General features: G+C 39.6%; 1 protein-coding gene across 4 annotated transcripts in view; it reads left to right on the top strand.

Moving 5' to 3' along the window:
* SLX4IP (SLX4 interacting protein) overlaps positions 1-18508 on the top strand; it is a 62577-nt gene that overhangs the window by 30133 nt on the left and 13936 nt on the right. For 2 of the 4 annotated variants that reach the window (XM_026052910.1, XM_026052911.1), the window contains exons 4-6: positions 2695-2818; positions 15578-15658; positions 17936-18024. In XM_026052910.1, the coding sequence (XP_025908695.1) occupies positions 2695-2818; positions 15578-15658; positions 17936-18024 (294 nt within the window). The remainder of the gene's footprint in view (positions 1-2694; positions 2819-15577; positions 15659-17935; positions 18025-18508) is intronic. The other 2 variants (XM_026052913.1, XM_026052912.1) reach the window with 2 other exon arrangements.

An 18508-nucleotide genomic window follows, 5' to 3' on the forward strand; every position in this document is an offset into this window, starting at 1 on the left:
GAAATTCCTTTGTTACTAGCTGTTCTCATCTCCTGAGAAATGTGAATGGAGTAGAGAATAAATAGAGAATTAATACAAGATTAAAMCTTAGAAGAATAAATACAGGGAAATGATTTCATGTGCATGCATGATCAAGTGAAGTAGATGCTCGACACCTAGATAGTAGATGAAATCTTATAAAAACGAGTGCAATAGTGACAAGTAAATTTAAGAATGTAGCATTCACAAGATTATTTGATWTCTGTTGGGATCTTGTGCTGTGTAACCGGGAGGAGTTTGTCCCCATTTGAGCATGTGGGAACTTGGGAAGCTCCCTGAGGAGCTGCCTGAATGCCGGCCTTCGAATGCCTGTGCGCTTTCCCGCAAGGCTCCGTTACAGGAGTTGTCAGCAGAGAGGTTTTCAAGTAATGGCCTAATTAACTTGTCACTACAGAATATCCTAGTATWTCTCAAAGTAATGCATTTGAATAAAATCAGAAGAAACAATAAGGWAATATTCTGAGGAAAGCAGCATGTTTTCTAGTATGTGATTAATCTGATTTGTGCTTTAATAAGCACAAGCAGCAGGAGAATASGGGAATACTTTAGATTTCTTTTTTTCTTGATGGACGAATACACATTACAGCTTCTATTGAAAATTGGTCTTACTATCCTGCTTATCCGACTTTTAAGTGTTTTCAAAATATATATTGTATAACTGCCAAAACAAAAGATAGAAATTTCAGGAAATTAGCTCATGATTGATTTAATAAAGTGGCAGCGTTCATTACATTTCTAAGTACAAAGGCTGCATATTTCCAACAACTGAGAAGTGTGATTCGAATAGCTTTACAAGTCACTTCCTCAAAATTGTATTCAGAGTCTTTGTGTAAGTGGGAAGAAAAAGGGCAGTAAGATGGCAGACAAACTGWGCCCCCATGAAAGCCTGAAAGGGGCCTCAGAACTTGAGGCTTTTTCCAACAGTTTTGCCTTTTGCAAATCCTGCAGGATGGAGCTTTGGCTGCTCTGCTTGTCCGTGAGCAGAGCAGGTGCTCCTGAGAGCTCTTGCAACCGGRCACGATGTCTTCTGAGCCTCGGCTTATGCCGGGTGAAATTCAGTGGCAGCTCCTTGTAGGAAATGGAGGTCTCTCTGTTTGCCCTCTTCTAATTTCCTTTGCCTGTCCCTTCTACTTCTCTCTTTTAGCCCTGGAATAATAAAGTCACAACTTCGCTTTGAGCAAAAGGGTTTGTTTATTTAATTCTGACTTCTGTTCCTGTCACCACTATGGTCTCCCCCATGCATATGTAAAGTCTCACCTATACATTCTTTTTAGCTGTGGGAAATAATTCTCTTTAAAATTAGTCTTATATTTTCATAAATACAGGCCTATACACYGTTCTATGGAGGACAATTGAAATGTTTCCATAAGCCTGCCAGCTAAGTAATTTGCATGTAAAGTGCAAAGATGAGCTGCAGGCTTATCTTGCTTGTTACAGAATGAATCAAATTCACACTGTGTTTCAGCAGCTTTCTAGATCTTTTCATTTTAACTTGAGGACATAGGCCCATTGAAAGAATGTGTAATGAGATCACTTTAATGAGGAAAACAGAAGAATAAGTAGAGCCTGTGTTTTATAAGTATATTCTTCAAACTGAAAGGAAATTATATTCCTTAAGGAGAAAATACAGCTTGTGGTTCATCAAATATATATGCATTGCTGTAATTTAGACAGTACCATTTTGTTGCTCTGCCTTCTTTTCTAGATTAATGAAAGGTACATTTAAAGCCAAGCTATTTTGTTTTAGATGGTAATAACATAACATTGTCTGTTGTCCAAATACTACAAAAAGGAAAGAAGATATCTCTCTATCCCACAAAGTATCATTTATGAGAGCACATACTTATGCACAATGGAAAATGAGAATGTGGAGGGAAAAGGATGAAATATGTGTATATGAATTAATCAGAAAATTTGTTCTGGGATTGGATAGATTCATTTTTCTTTTATTCCATGGTAATTTGGGCTGAAAGGGCAGTTTTTCTCTCTGGTTTATATATGTGATTTTTGTGCTTTGCTGAAGGAAGTAGGTAAGATATAAATGGTTAAGCTTAGAAGGAGAAAAATCAAAAGAAGTGAAAGCAATTGGCTTACTGTGACCTAGCTCGCTCCATCCATTCCCCAAAATGTGGCATTGAATTGAATTATCTGCTGTGTTTTATAAGGATTATTGCAGAGGAATTATTGTGTTGACAATTCCTGGGAGTATTTTCCCTAATGTTCTGCTCAAATTTCTCATGTTGTGGCACATTTTTAATGTGTCTTTTTTTTTTTTTCCAGCTTTGGTTGTGTGCAAATGAATTTAATTTGCTGCTCAAAAATGAATAGCAGTATTGGAATTTGTTTCATCTCCCCAGTAAGAATTCTACCATTAAAGACCTTCTAGAAATCACATCATATAGTGTCTCCTAGATGGATCACAATGTACTTCCTCCTTTGTTTTTCAAAATATATAGCAAAATTACTTGATTTCTGCCCTCTGTGCTCCTTTTGTTCTGATGCTTTTCAGAACTGATGTGCTGCTGCCCTCTGTTCAGTACCTAGTCGCCTATCTGGTTTTTGTTATATGTTGAAGGGAAAGATTTGATACTGTCTGTGCATCTATGTGCATGTCTATAAATTGAGATCTCTCAAGGAAAATCATTGCTCTTTCAGGAGGTCTGCATGCTGCTAGAAGATGCAGTTGCTTCCAGAGTCAAACACTACTTGGAAGCTCCTAAGCAACATGGTCAAGGGAAATCCATGGATCACGCAACATCTGCCCCTTTGTTTCTAACAGGTAAAATCAATTATTTAATTTATGGTAAAACAAAGTGTTGTAAAACTGTTTTTCTTTACTTTTGTTGTGAGATACTGGACCTTAGGAAATCTAGTGAAGCCAAAGTATCTGGGTCTTTTTACATGTAAAATAATTTCAGCTACATTATTGGAAAAATTTTCTGTATGTTCATTGAAAAAAAAGAGAATGGAATACTTCTAATATTTAAAACTATCATTAGAATTAAAAAGAATAAATCGTATAAGCATGGATCCTGCAAAACGTGTGGAAGTATTGCTGTTTATTCAGTTGGTCTCTTTTCCATTTAAACTTTGACTTTGTGATAGAAATAATACTTATTTCCTTCTCCTTTTGTGTTCATGCTACATATTTTATTACGATGCAATAAACAGCGCTTGTCGCTTCATGCTGCACATTTAGGGTTTAAGTGGCCGGCCAATTTTTTGTATAATATTATCACAATAGCAGGTCTCATAACAAAGTATGTGTGGTGGAGTCTACTGCGCATAGGGTGTTATCTTGTGGTGCAGTAACACAAAAAATTATTTTCAAATAGTTTTCAAGAAATTATGACTTGATTATTGCCAGCTTAGAGTGCATTATAAACTTGGCACAGCAAAGAAGGGAAGTAATAGCTGTTTTTTACATTTTCTTTAAATACATTGAAATCTAATAAAAATATTAATTCTACAATGAAAGAAAATATATGCTGTTGCACATTTTTGAATTTAAACTGTTTTTAAAAATCATAATTCTGAACAAATTCCTTGCCTCGATATGCTTTGAATTAACATATATGTATATAGGTGTAAAATTGCATTTGGTGGTTGTAACATTAAACATTATCATTATTGACATGAATTATTTTTAATAAGGAAAATAGATTATTGTATTGATGGTTCAGTTTTGCAGTCAAGATTACTGAGCATCTTGCAAAAAATATGTTGGGATACATGGGAGCTGCTTTGCTAGGGCATAATAAGTGTGGGTTSGTTTGGGGTTTTTTTTTCTTTTGTACTTGTGTGGAAGGGGGAAAATATAAAATAGGCAAAAAGAGCCTAGGGCCATTTAAGGGATTTCGACATGTTTATTCTCTCCCTTGTGAACGGGAACTGCATTTTAGCCCTGTAAAACATTGTAAATATTTATGAAACAAGGGAACTTTTAGTTTTGTCTACTTTTCTGTTTCTTACTAAATAAATAGAATTTTCTTACCGTGAAAGCAGAGGGACATCACAAACTGTGGGAAGAAAAGCTGTTCAGTGGAGGTGATTTTGTTTGTTGGGTTGTTTCTGAGCGCCCCCCTTTTTTTTTGGTATTTATTTATTTCCTGCCTGAATAAAAAGTGTTTTTTAAAAAAGGAAAAAAGTGAAGCTTACCTGCTAGACAAGCCTAACTTTAATATATGCAGATGGAGGCACTAATATGAGAAGTTTCTTAGAATTTTATGGTTTTACATTTTCCTTTGTATCGCAAACTTCGGTCAGAATACACGTATGCTGTTCTTGGGTTGGTGAACTGCTCTTCTGCCTTTTTCCAATATTTCCTGGAAATAAAAGAGCTGAGGTAATGAACATGGAACAAGGTTATCCGTAGTGTCTTCTACTGATTGCAGAACATGTACTTTGGATGAGGTGGATTTTCTATTCCATTAGCTTTGTGCAGTTAGTAGTGCTGTCATTAATTACCACTAAAAAAATGAAGAAAGCAATTGGGGATAACAAACATTCAYATGGAAGGAACAAAACTTTGGATCCAGCTCTTTCCTCCTCTCTCAGTCTGTGTTGCTCAGGGCCACCCTTTGAAGGAAAGGGGTGCTTCAAGTCCAAGAATCAAGTTTRTTCAAGGTGTATTCAAGTCAACGCTTACCTGAGGAAGGAATAGAACAGAGTAGATGAAGCACTAGGTAGCTGGTGGGGGCAAYGTAGGTGCTGCTCGTGGAGCGTTTAACCTTGCAGCTGCTCCTGCATTTGGAGGCTACTCAACGTTGCTGAACTCTTCAAGCTGAGTGTGGTTTCGYATGCTTAGAGAGCATGTGTGTGTCTAGGGTTTCACTGCTGCAAAATCCCCACTGCAAAGAGGAACGTTCCTKTGGAGGGAATTAAGATGTTTTCTTAGCTGGTTATTTACTACATGGAGTATCCCTKGTCTGTACCTCACCCCTCTTTGAACTTGCATCTTTTCAGGTTACGTTTAGTTACTTACTTATTCTCCACGTTGCAGGCTGTACTCAAAAGTTATTAGAATCAGAATTACTAGGCCACTCTTGGTAGAAATTTTAGACAGCCTTTAACATTGAAACATGCTGTGGCAGGGCTGTCCTCAGGAATAAAAGCTACTTTACTTGGAGCAGATCTGGTCTTGGTGTTTAGATCTGCAGAACAGAGGACATACTGCTGCAATGGCTACTGTAACTATTTTGAAGAGGAAATCAGCAGGTATCACAATTTCTGTTTATCTTATATTTAATGTTAATAGTATCCAATAGCACCTTTTAGTTTTACAGCACATAAAGTAAATATCCGTACTCATTAATTTACTTTCCTTTTTCATGCAAGTTACACCCACGCAGCAGTGTGTGGTGGGTCGCATACCGGCTCATTAGGAAATCTGTGGGTGTTGCACATAGGAGAAGAAAGGAGGAAAGAATGGAAAAATGAGTGAAAGTAGCCAAGACAAGCAAGTTCTTCCTATTCTTCCTTCTGTCTGAACAATTTCCCTGCCCCTCCCAAATAGCCAGTGTGAACCATTTGCCAAAATAAGCTTTAATGTAATATTTGGACATAGGCTTTGGTATAAACTCTGTATTTCCTGTGTTTAATTAAYGTCCAAATGTGTTTGATTCCACTTCTTTTTTTTAAAAAAAAGAGAAAATTAATATGTGATTTTTCAAAGATTTGGTTTTTGCCTGCATCCAACCTGCATGGACAAAACCATGCAAAAYGGCCATTGTTTTTCGGTAGCATTATTCAAATGCAATGAGTATAAAGTAATACTCAAAGGCATATATTAGTGACAGGCATATTTTTTAGCCATGATAGGCATGTTTTMCTTATTCATTTAACAACAGTACTTAATTCACAATTTACAATTATATAATCTTAAAAGTTAAACTTGTGTTTATATATATGCTAGTACATTTTTATTTTGCACTGCTTGTACTGCTCACTAATGTACTTTTTGTAGTGAATTTGTCAAGCACATAATACTCAGATACAAAAAGACCATAGGCCTGAACAGGACAAAAGCAAAGGCTGGTTTTTCATGCTCRGCCCAAGGTGGCTGTTTCTGATAAGAGCAAAGAGATTTAAGTTAACAGGTGACTCTAAAGAGGACCGAGCGGAGATTTTAAATACAGGGGGGTGTTAAAGGGCAAACTACAGAAGCTTAAGGCAAAAGGCAAAGTTTGCGTGCCAAGAGAGGAAACAGTAAGGAGGATGTGTACGGAAAATATGGCTAGTAGAAATTTCTGCASAAGAAATGGGAGGAAGAAGGTTAGCACAGCTAACAGGGCAGCTGACAGACCCAGCAGTTGGCACAGAGGGTGCAAAAAGGCACCTTGGTTTCCMGTCGAGGCAGCAGACGCGTCCTTGGGCACGGCTACAACCTTCCCCTCAGGACCTTTCCTGGGGGGACTCGCTGTTACCGGCTGCTCAGAGGCTTTCACCTGGACAGGCCCCCAAGAGCCGCTGCAGCTGCACAGGTCTCCAGCCACAGAGGGTGGTTGGGGCCTCTCCATGCAGCCTGGGCTGAGGGTGAGCACTTCTGCAGGAGCTGTGCTGCTGGTGACGAGTTGTGTCATCAGGTAAAGGATGAAGTCAGTCGTCTCTGTAGCATTTGAGATGGTGAGAAAGCAATAGGTGGTGTTGGAGATGCTGCAGCTCCAGGAGTYGCAGTGCCCAACAGCAGAGAGTCTGCTGCTAGGCTCTGTGCTGAGTGAAAGGGTGCCCCATAGCRCCCTGCGAGCTGGTCACTTCTCAAAGGAGAAGCTGAAAGGCTCTGCTTGTCCTGACAACTTGTGATGAGGACCAGGTTTGGTGCCCTCCAGGCTGAGGAGGAGCTGGGCATGACTTCAAGGGAAGCAACTGAGCAGGCAGACCCAGTGCCATGCAGGAGCATCCAGAAACAGTGACGAGTGAGTGTTGTGTGTGACTCCTTAGTGCAGGAGGAAGCAGGACCCATCTGCTGACCTGACTTCTTCTCTAGAGAAGCTTGTCACCTCTCTAGCGGCAGGGGCCCCAATCCGAGATCTTGTCCATGGTTGGGCTGTTGTCCTCTGCTGCTCTTCCACATGTGCACGAGTGATAAGAAGGGCATATTGGAAAGGGGCAAACAGATTTTCAGAGCTCTGGGGCTGACGGTTTGGGAACCTAGCCTATTTTCTCCTGAATCCTGAAGGATGGATTTTGGAAGGATGGAAGGATGAGGAGGAGCAGATGGATTTTTTATGTTTAAAAAAAAAAGGCTACGTTGCTGGTGTTGGCAACAGGGTTTTGGTTTCTACAACCATGGGATCCTGTTTAAAGATGAAGAGCTGATGGGGAGAGATCCACCTCACTAAGCAGAGCATGGGTGTCTTTGCCAGCAAGCAGGCTAGCCTGGTAAGGAGAGTTCTGAATGAGGAAACATGAGGGAGAAGGAGATTTATAGAGATGAGTAGTCAAAAAATGTGGCTCGAGGTGGGATGGATGAAGAGCAAATTAAGAATTGATGGTTAAGAAACATGGAAATGGCAAGGTTACAGAATACATAGAAATCACCGCTGGGTCAGGAAGGGTCCATGTTGAGAGTAGGTGCAGCCTGGGAGGCTCCTGGGCAAGATGTTACATATGTTTATGCAGGTTTTTATTTTCCCCTGGTACCCATATGTAGTGACTTATAAATGCRAGGCATTTAACTGTGTGGAGCTTTGATCTGGCACAATAATGGCCTTTTTATGTTGTTGCCACCATACTTTTCTCGCAAAAGCCTGCACTGTTATCTGAAAACATCAGGTTGTTAGGGAAAGATGGCGTGTTTCAAAGGTTGTCAGGAAAAAGTGCTGGAGTTAGAATATTCCAGGATCTAGGTCTGCCTTTTTCTTGATACATTCAGATACTTCAGCAGTCCCTGGGACATCTACAGCTGCAATTCCAGGTGGGCTGATGCTTTATCCTTATTTTACTTCTTCCCTAGTTGCAGCTCCCATGTGAAGGTCTTGGAGAGGAAATGAAATGGTATTGCTTTTATTTTAAAGATACTCTATAATGATGTTTTATATATTCAATATTGAAAAGAAGTATCAGTTACTCTAAAACARTAAGTGTGTTGTTTAATTCGGTATTTTTTTTGTGAAAAGAATTTGATTCTAGTTCTGAATGCAGTCTTGACTTCTGACCTTTAATTATGTCTGCCTTATATTCATACTATTTCAGTTTCTTGTTCCATCTTGTTTCCATATTTTGTTTCTGTCTCATTTCCATAGGAGCTTTTCCAGTTAATGAAAAGCAAAAAAGTAGTATGAAAATTACTCTGTGTATGCAGGGGCAACAAAAATACCTGTGCTTTTACACACAAGTGTAACAGGGACTCTATAAGTTATAAAAATCTTTCTGTAGTATCCAGGTGGATCTCCATAGCTATTTTGCTGTTAGTACTTCAGTTTTTGCAGAGACCTRTTTATTGTATATTTGAAGTTTATTTTTATAATGTTCATTGTATAATTAGGCAACGTTTCAGTAAAAAGAAATCCCATGCACTTGCAAAATGCAATCATGTTCCAGTTTGCCAAACTGGCTACAAGTTAATGGTCAATTTACCTATATAAAATATACAGGACAGAATTAACCTCMTCCCTGTCTGGGATGGTGGAAGTCATGTGTAGTAGTTAAAAACAGAGTTTAGAACACTTCCTTGATGTAGATCTCAAGTTAGGCAAGAACAGCCTTCCTCTTAATTACCWATTTGCTTGTTTATTTTCATTTGAGACTGTCAAAATGAGTGTCGTGTAGGCCATGGGGTACRTAGCTACTACCTAAAAGAGACCTTAGCATCTTAGTAGGTTAGAACCACGTGCAGCGAGTTGGGAAATCACTCCCTAAGGACTCGCCAGTTTCTGTTTGCCTGCTTGCCTGTTCTTGGCAGCCTGGTACTCTTGGAAGTTGTCTTCAGTTTGTGCGCTGTGCAGTATCTGAATCTACTTACATATTTTGGGTTAGTCTGTRATATAATCTTACCCCTGTAATATAAATTAACCTTTAGAATAACTAAATTATTAGATGCACACCAGGCCTACTGCTCCTGTGTTTAAAAAAGAACAAAACAAAACCAACATATCTACTTTGGTATCTTTGCGTTTTTGCATCTTTGCTAAGCTTGTGCCTGTTTCGAGTAGCGGTGGCTACGCAGAGGAGGTTTCTGCAAGTCTGCAAATGTTGCCTCTGAAAATCTTTGTTGCTGGGGCTTCAATTCTGTTTTTCTACACATAAGTAGTCTTGTTGAGCAGTGATAGAAGTCATCAAGAAGTCATCAAGTATGTGAAGCATGTAACTGCGCAAGTGGGAACATTGTCAGTATCTTTAGTATCAGTTTTTTATATAACTGTTAGAGAAAGAAGAATTTAGTTAAAAAAAATATGACTATTAAAATACATGCAATAAAAGGACAAATATGTAAAGGGAAATACCTCTTCTAAGAGGAAAAGAAAAAGCATGCTTTATTTTTAAGTGTCCTAGTTTTTCACTTTGGCTCCTGCCTTTTTTACAATTTTAAACTAAATGAGATAAAAAAAATTGATTTTTATATTGAGATGTAATGTCAGATTCCCTTTAAAAAACAAAATCCAAAGCTAGATACTCTATATAAAATGCTCCTAAAAACAGCAATAGTGTTTTGGTTACAACATAAGCCAGAAAGAATAGGGATTTAAAATAAAGCCTAAAAGAAATATGATTTCCCTAGAAATGTTTGGAAGAATTTACTTAATTGCATCCAGAAGTCTGACCTGGAAGTGTAACGTTTTGACCCTTTAGCTGTCTGGTTTCCTAAATGTGTTGTTTTGCTGTCTTTAAACTGTGAGAAAATCTGTTTTACGTGTCTTTAACCCTTCATTTCCCTAAAATTCTCCCAGTGAGCCCCAAAGCTATTACTAGTAGTCCAATAAATACTGACGTTGCATTTTGCAAAAAAGATAGTATAGAAATTTATGGAACATGTGTCCTTTGTATTTTTATTACAATCAGAAGTAATTCGGATCCACTCCAGTTTGACTTGATGGTTCAATAYGAGTAAAGATTTCTTTTAAAGTTCTGTTAACATTGCATACTAATATGCTCTTTTATGTACTTATGTTCTTAGGTTTTATTATCACATGGAAAAGGTAGAAAGAAAATACTAAGCTTCAAATTATAAACATTTTTGTGACTTTATTTACATTTTTTCAAGTGCTTAAGAAATCTGTATCCATGTAGAGATGGAGGGGCAAGTCCTGACGCAAACTGCACTGTAAATGACTAAGGTTACTTTAGCATTTAAAGAAAGAAAGGTAGAAGGTGACAGCCTGTCTGATCTCTTCTGAAATATCCCGATAGCACATGGCAGACTCATATTTTTTGGTCTTTTTGGTATGAAATACCTAAAATTTGCCACTGARTGTTGAAAAAGAGAATGTCCTATGTATCTTGTTGTACATAGTTTCTTTTACACTGATGCTAGAGTCTGCAAGAGACTGAGGCAGGTTGCTCAGGTGGTTCATCACAGTACTGGGTTCTTCRGGAAGCTCAAATGAGCACCTTGTTACCAACCTTCTGAGATCAGAGCTGAGCTCTTTGCGCCACAGCCATCACCACCTTCCCTGCTAGAGCTGGGTAGTGGTCCAGTTGCCTGCATCTGTAGAGAGGAAATATCACAGGCTCCTTTGGGGTGGCTTTGTGCTTGTTTTTTGAGAAGGAGCTCCTGTAAACATTAGAGAGAGTTTTGTGTGAAAGACAAGAACCTATGAGCATAAAACCACAACTTGCTCTATTTTGACGGCACTGTGAAACACATGGTGGTTCAAGTCCAGACACATTTCTTGAAACTTGGTCTCTTTTTAAGGTGCCTTTAGGTCACAGGGTAGGAGAGAGAGCACATGACCATCAACATCTACCTCTTGGCTCCACTGAGTGATCTTTAATAGTATTTCTCAAAAAATGGGACAAATCTATTCCTTGCTGCACACACATATATCAGGATCAGCTTTGAAGAAACAGACCTTCTCACATGTCATCTTGCTGAGGTTCTGCTGGGAATACTTGCATGAGCTCTTCTATCCCTCTTTTTTTTCTCTCATCATGCTTTTAGGGGCAGACTGACTTTTTTTCTTTCCCCTGAGCCCATAGGTTTTCTAGCCATGAGATACGGTTTTCCACCTGTTCAAAGCTTCTTCCTGACATTTTTAGTGACCCTTGTCTAGACTTCCTGTTATGGGTAGAAGATGGATTCTTGTCAGCTTTGGGAGCAGGAGGTTTAGTGCCCTTTTCTCTCAGGGAAGCTTTTGCAGAAAATATTTCCTATTACCAGGGGAAAAATAGTCTGCAGGCCCATGAAGGATTTATTTGCCTTTATTTGAAAGTCTTTTTAGCACTGCAGTATGAGCACCTATGATAATGTTGTTCCAATGAGCAATAAAGGGAAGTGGTCACGTTTGTTCTACTCGGAAGGCACATTTCTACCTCGCAGTCAGGTTTTTGTGCTACAAGTGACTTTGTTTTGTAGGAAGWGCAACTCACCTGTGTTCAGGAGACTTGTCTTTAGAAGACTGAACAGTAGAAGAACATTAAAATCAATAAATTTAAGGGGTAAAGGAGGAGCCTGTTTCCTCCTTAGGTTTAAGGGGTAAAGGAGAGTTACCTGTTCCTTTTCCTAGCTGCCACGTGCGCTAATATATGTATATTCATACAGAAATCAGTACTGCTCCCAAGTGTTTTTTCCTATTCACATTTTATGCACATAAATTTAATGTCTGGAATAGAGCTTTTTAAGTTTGGCTTAAAGTGCACTGATATCTTTCTATGCCTTTAAATGTAATTGTCACTTTAAATAATACAGTTTTCRAAAACAGTTAAAAAAAAATTACTTTGAGATAGTGAAGGAACCTGAGGAATCCTGAGAGTTTCTTGCGTTGTGCCCTGCTGGCTTCTGTCACGCAGAGTCCATAGGCTGGGCCTGGACACCACCGTTTGGTTTGGCATTTCATCTACATTAGAAAGGCTGGACTAGCTGCAGTGGGCGAGGTGGATACGTGCAGTTGTTTGGGGAAAGGAAGGCTGCCCAATTAGCAGTGGGACGTTTTCCTGGTTTGTTTTGCGCAGTTGTTTTTGTGTGTGCGGTGTTGTGGCTGCATCTGCTTCTTTTAGCTTTTAGCTTGCAAACAATGATCAGGAATTTGTTGGTCTCTAATTCTAAGTGGAGAAACATGACCGCTAAAAAGCATCATAATAACATGCCTGTAGAGTACTTTGAAGATGAAAAGCCCTCTAAACTGTAAACATTATTACGGCTCTAGTTTAATCTGTACAGAAGAATTAAACTAGCATAAGTAAAATTCAGGTTTTGTTTTATTCTAATATTGCAAAATGTCTATATGTTTACTTTCCCAGTTTTACACACCCAATTCATCTTCCATTTTCAGTACATGTGAGTTGCAAGGATTAAGGGTTTCCYGCAGAGACGTAGAGATGCTAATCGGGAATACTCTGTCAGAGATGTATAATATGTGGACTATTGGAAAAAAAAAAGTTTTTTTTAAAAAAAAGTGATATTAAAAATATAAAAATTAAACACAGAAATAATCATATGCCAAAGAGGGATGTGTTTGTGGGGCAACAGGCCTCTGCAGGCTGGCAGTGGGGCTGGAGAAGCCTCGGCAGAACCTGCGTAGGGCCAGGCAGGTGCCAGGCTGCGCTGGGAAGCCAACACCTGCCAGGCTGCCGCAGATAACTCAGGCGCTCAGAGGCATTTTCCCAGGCTCCCCACTCCATGGTCGCTAGCAGCCGTGGGAGAGGGCTTCCCACTGCTGGGATCCCGACCACAGCCGCCTCTTGGCAGCCTGCTGGAAGCTCGACTCCACTTGGCTGTAACTCCTTTGGAAAACAAGTGTTGCTGGATAGTTTTACAGTGAARAGGCAGTGTCTGATACTTCCTCTCAGTGTCTTGGGACTCTGAAATATAACAAGCAGGGCAATTAGCATTCCCTTAAAAGGCATTACTCACCGGTGCACGTTACAGCTGAAACCCAACTGCGGCCGTTCTAGAGCTGCTTTTGCTAAGTCACATGCTGAATTTCAAGGGCTCTTGTTTTGATCCAATGATTTAGATGCACGGTTTGGGAAAAAATAGAAAATAAATGCTCGTGGAAATGTTATTTCTGCCTTTGTTGGTCGTCTACATAGGGAGGTGTGCATGTGCTGCGTGATGAAGATGAAATTTCAGCTGTGGCTGGGTGGGCTGGCAGAGCCCAGGGTGCAGGAACGTCCCGGCTGCGTGGCTGGCCGCAGGGCACTGCGGGCTGCCACCCCCTGCTCCGAAGGGGCTAACGCCGACCGCCTGGGCRCATCTCACTTGCTCCTCGCTTGCAGCAGCGTTTGGTCCTCGCCGGGTGTACGCCAGTCTTCTCCCCTGTGTATGACAGCATTGATGGTAGGCAAGGCTGGACTTGAGAACTAGTTCAGACTCATCCTCGTTAACTGTAAAGAAAGTTTAAAAAGCTGCAAGGTGCAGATAAGGACGTGCTCTTGTGAGGCTTTTTTCGTTTTRTGAAGAAGAATGGTTAACTGAAAAAACCTTCCACTCAGTGGAAGCAGAAAGTGAATGTTGCGGCTTTTATAGTGCTGCAGTAATTCTGACAATCTCAAAGCTATCGGCAAGTTCTGCAAACTCCCGGTGACTTTAGGGGCTGGTCTAGATTTCACACAAGCGCTTCAATATAGTCGATAAATGTAGTTGTATGTTACATTCAAAATAATCTGTATTTTAAAACAAATGCAATGTAGAGTTTTCTCACATATATAGCAGAGCATTTCTTCTGACTTTTCAGCAAGGTCTAGTGGTAAGTAGTCACTGCAACTCAAATCCTCCTAGTGTTAGTCCCTCTGGGCAGAGCTTGTTCTCAGGTACAACACCCTGCGAAGGCTCCCTAGTACTTTCAGACTTGAGGTTACTCTGCAGGGTTAGTGTTGAGCTGTCTGGGTCGCTCAYGTGTGCATGTGTTATTTATTTTGTTGGACTTAAGGGAGGTGCTGTACCCCAGAGAACAGGAACCAGTTGAATCAAGGTTCGTGAAGAGGAATTTCTAACTTTGTTCAGGCCATTAGCAATTCAATGTGATTAAAAGCAATAGAGATCAAGCAAAGTAAATAGCTAGACATGTCACTAGATTATTAAAAAAAAAAATTGCAGGGGTGAAGACACCATAACTGAACTAACAATTTGTTTCAATAAAGGGCAAATTCCTAGATTTTGTTTACCTTACTAAGAGTGCTGAAGAGTTGTGGATGCCAAACTGGAAACAGCTAAAAGTAATTCTCATTTCTTGTGTTCATAAATATGCAGTCGATAAGGGTGATAGATTACACCAAAATTTTCTCAAGCACTCATCTTTTTTTTTTGGGGGGGGGGGGGGGGTATTTTTTGCCTTGTTGCATCTTGCCTTGATCTTTAAAGGGAAGCAAAGTTGTAGTTATTTTCCTGAGGGGAAGGAAAAAAGATGGCTGATAAATATCAAAGGATTGATTGTGATCAATAACCGTGGTACTTAAGGAGAGGTGATACTGCCGAACATCCCTTTATGGGGAGCTCCAGGAGATCTTGTACATGTAGGAGAGCAGTCTGTGCAGGAGAGGACATGCAAGTCCAGGCTTGGACTTGGAAGTATCCTTGTAGTTGGAAATATCCTTGTACTTGGCATGCCCTGACACTTGCTCAGCAGAGACTGAGCCTGGGGCACAGGGTCTTTCCTTACTTCCTTTAAATGCTTGGAAGAACAACATTGCTACTTCATTTTTAAACTCGTCTGTGGTTTTTGCAGCCAGGATATCTGTCCATCTTGGAAGGAGCAATATGTTAAAACTTGCAACCCCCTAAAGGGCTGGATGGAAATATTAAGACCTGCAAACCCCTAAATAGTTGGGGGGAGATCTCACTATCTTTCATTTTTTTGTTTGTATATTTTTAATGAGCTTGTACAGGGAACCTGCAGGAGGACTCTCAGATTCAAACGTCTTTCAATTTCAGTGGGATTTAGATTCCTAAGCACCTTTCTGAATCTGATTTACTTGGAGTCCATTGGAAATTTAAGTAGGCTTTATAGTCTCTTAACCATGAGAAAATCCTTTCTAGCCAGTGACAATTGGCTAGACAGTTAAGGGCTTGTCATTTGTAGTCTTCATGCAGCATTTGTGTAAAAGTATATTAGTGACTGGGAGTTTAGTTCCCAGGGCTACTGATGGGACATCTTCTGTGATCAATTAATCAACTTAAGTGTATTTCTGTGATTGGATATGTGAACTTTGCTGTAAGTAAATTGTTTAGGTTTTTCCCTCTTCCAGATACTAATTTCTTCAGACTTTGGTGTACGTAGTTCTTATTTTAAAATATTCCTTTAAAGCTGTAGTGGGTTTCTCCATTCATGACCTGCTGCCTTTCTTTCTCTTCAACAGTCCTATTTTTGTAGATATGCAATATTTTGAGAMCAGAATGCATGAGATACCCTTTCACTTACCATTATCATTTTGTTTTATGTAGCAGGCAACCGCTTTCACATTGCTGCCCAGTTTATGAGGAGATGGGTCAATCTTCGTTGTGCTGTGGGGAGGCATTACCGTGGTAAGAGACTGGTTTCTTATGATGTTGCTTATAATATTGCATTTGTACTAGAAAACAAGGAGATTATAAAGTAATACTTTTGTTAGGGTTTTTCTTGATATACTTAATCGCAATTTATTTTAGGATTTGCTTTTGTTTTGTTTTTCCAGAGGATGTTTGCTAAAATTAGAAGCTTTTCTTACCATATGATAGATTTCTTTTTTTGACTTAATTTAAAAGCTCGTATGCCTCGCCTCGGGGTAATCAGCTAAGCCCCACCAAAATCTGTAAGTATGATGAGACTCAGCGTTTTACTGAGTTTCTGCAGGATGAATCAACTAGAGGTTGCAGGATGAATCACTTCATTGTTGCTCGAGTGTCTTGTGACATCAATGGTGTGGTACAAGTGTATGCAAGAAAAAGCTTTCATTCGGCCCAGTGTTATAAAATCTTTACAGAAGTGATGTCATCGGACCAGATCTTTTTTCATGTTTTCTCAGGCCAAGATGTTCTGTTAGGAAGTGATAGCAATCCTCTCCTGCCAACAACAATAAAAAAGGAACTTTAAAAATCACTGCCCTTTTTGTGGATCTTTTCATATAAGAGAAGACTAATAAATCAACTAAGTGGCATTGAAAATATGATTCCTTGAATGGAAACCTCTTTGTAATTTTTTTAACAGGAATTTATTACATTCATGCATGTTTAAATCTCTCTTCATATCAACTAATTTTTTAAATATGTAGTGATTGAAGAGATTACAGTGTTGATTTTAAATATTTTGTCAAACTCGTTCTTCTTGCCTGCTGAAAGAGTAATTAGGTTAGAATAACAGTAAGYCTGTGATGCTGTTTCAACATTCTTTCCAGAGTATTATATCTTAACTTTCTTTAAGCATCAGTGAATGCCTAAAGATACATTTATTTTGTTAGCTAGCAAGTGAGATTACTATAAAATATGACAATAAAAGCAACTAGCTGGAATTAACTTGCTTTTCTAATGCGGCCAAAAAGAGAGGCTTTAAGTCTTCAGTCAAAACTCAACTTCCTGAAAACTGAGTTTCCTAGCAAGGGGAGCTTAATGAGCAATGTTTTCCAGTGCTTGACCATCCTTACAATAAAAAAGCCTTTTCTTCTCTTTAAAGCATTTTTTTCTTCAATTTGTGCCCGTTGCTTCTTGTCTTTTTACTGGATGCTGCTGAAAAGAGACAAATTCCCTTTCTTTATACSCTCCACCATGGGCACAGTGATAAGATTCCCCTTGCTAAGCAATCCCAACTTGCTCAGCTTCTCATATTACAGATGTTCTGATCCCTTAACTTTCTTGGTGGCTCCACTACATCCATACTGGACTTGCTCCTGTATGTCCCATCTCCTGGGTACTGGAGAGCCCRGAACTGGATGTGGTTCAGATATAGTCTCACCAGGTCAAAAGAGAGGAGAACCTTCCTCTGCCTGCTGGTCATGTTCTTGCTAATGCAGCTCATGGTGCTGTTGGCCACCTTTTCTGACAGGGCGTATTGCCGACTCGTGGTCAATTTGGTGCCTGTGAGAACCACCAGGCCCTGGCTGTGAAGCTGCTTTCCAGSCAGTTGTGCCACATTGAGTGCTGGTGCACGGGGTTATTCCTCCCCAGGTGTGAGACCCTGCACTTCCCATGGTTATATTTCATGAGGTTCCTCTCTGCCTGTTTCTCTAGCATCTGGCATCACGGCCACGTTGAAGCATCTTACCTTGCATTTCCCATTAGCTAAGAGAGCATCCACGGAGAGACCAGAGCTGCAGCTTAAATACCCCAATAGCGTGTCAGGCAACCTCAGCTTGTTTGTAAATATGAGCCTCTCACAGTTGCTTTGTTTGTAACATCAAGACCTGAAATGCCTCCCTCAAAAGTAGAGCATAATGGCTTCCAAAGAGTAGAGCAGCCCTACTGACTGCTGCATGGCCAGCTCCGCCTCCATCCCGGAGACAGAGATGGAAAAAGTTATCTGGAACTACTTCCAGATATACGAAGATAGCACCTTACATGGGTTCTCTGTGGCTCTTGGTGGTTTTTTTTGTCAGGGGCCTTGGATGGTCTAATTGGCTGCTAAAAGGCAGAGACCAAAACCAGGGATGAGATGCTGAAGAAAGAAGGTAATAAAATTATCCTTAGTGGAGTAGAACAAATGAGTTCTTACGTAGTTAAAAATATATATRCATATATTTTTTACTAAAATAATGTGCATGTTGCCATTATGCGTCTTTGAATATATGTATTTCATTTTTTGTAATCTTCTTTTCAATTGTTTTTGCAYAGAGCTACGTGTATTTCCAGAAAAATTTGTGGTTTGTATCAGTAAACTTGAATCTGACCCAAGTGCTTGGACATGTGAGGATGGTGCTTTGGTATGTACAAAACAGTTCTCTGATTTTCCTGTTTATTGCAGGGTGGTGAGACCAATGTTTGTATATAGATGTAGCTATTCACATATTTGTGAATGTCTGGTTCCAACCAGACAATCACCTAAACAGTTGGACTGAGTGTTCAAGAGGAGATCCTAAAGTGGATCTGAAACAGACAGTAATGAGAGTTTTGGGAAGTTCAGTTTCTATTTTTCATTTTCTTAGTACAGTACGACCAGTTATTAAGAAAGTGAAATATACCTGCAGCGCCTTGGTTTTAGGGATCTTTTTTAGGATCTTTGTTCCTTTATCTTTGTCTTTATAAGAATATATTTTGTAAAATTATTATGAATCAGTTTTTAATCACTGTGGAGTTTTTGTTTGKTTTGTTAGTGTTTCTGTTCTGCAGAACAGCTCAAAAGGATCAGAGCTAGCCCTGCTCAAAGAAAAACAATCCCAATCATTTATGGGGGAAAAAGGCATTGAT

Source organism: Nothoprocta perdicaria, unplaced genomic scaffold (assembly GCF_003342845.1).
Source record: "Nothoprocta perdicaria isolate Ctin4 unplaced genomic scaffold, notPer1 scaffold_93, whole genome shotgun sequence".
Taxonomy (NCBI): Eukaryota; Metazoa; Chordata; class Aves; order Tinamiformes; family Tinamidae; genus Nothoprocta; species Nothoprocta perdicaria.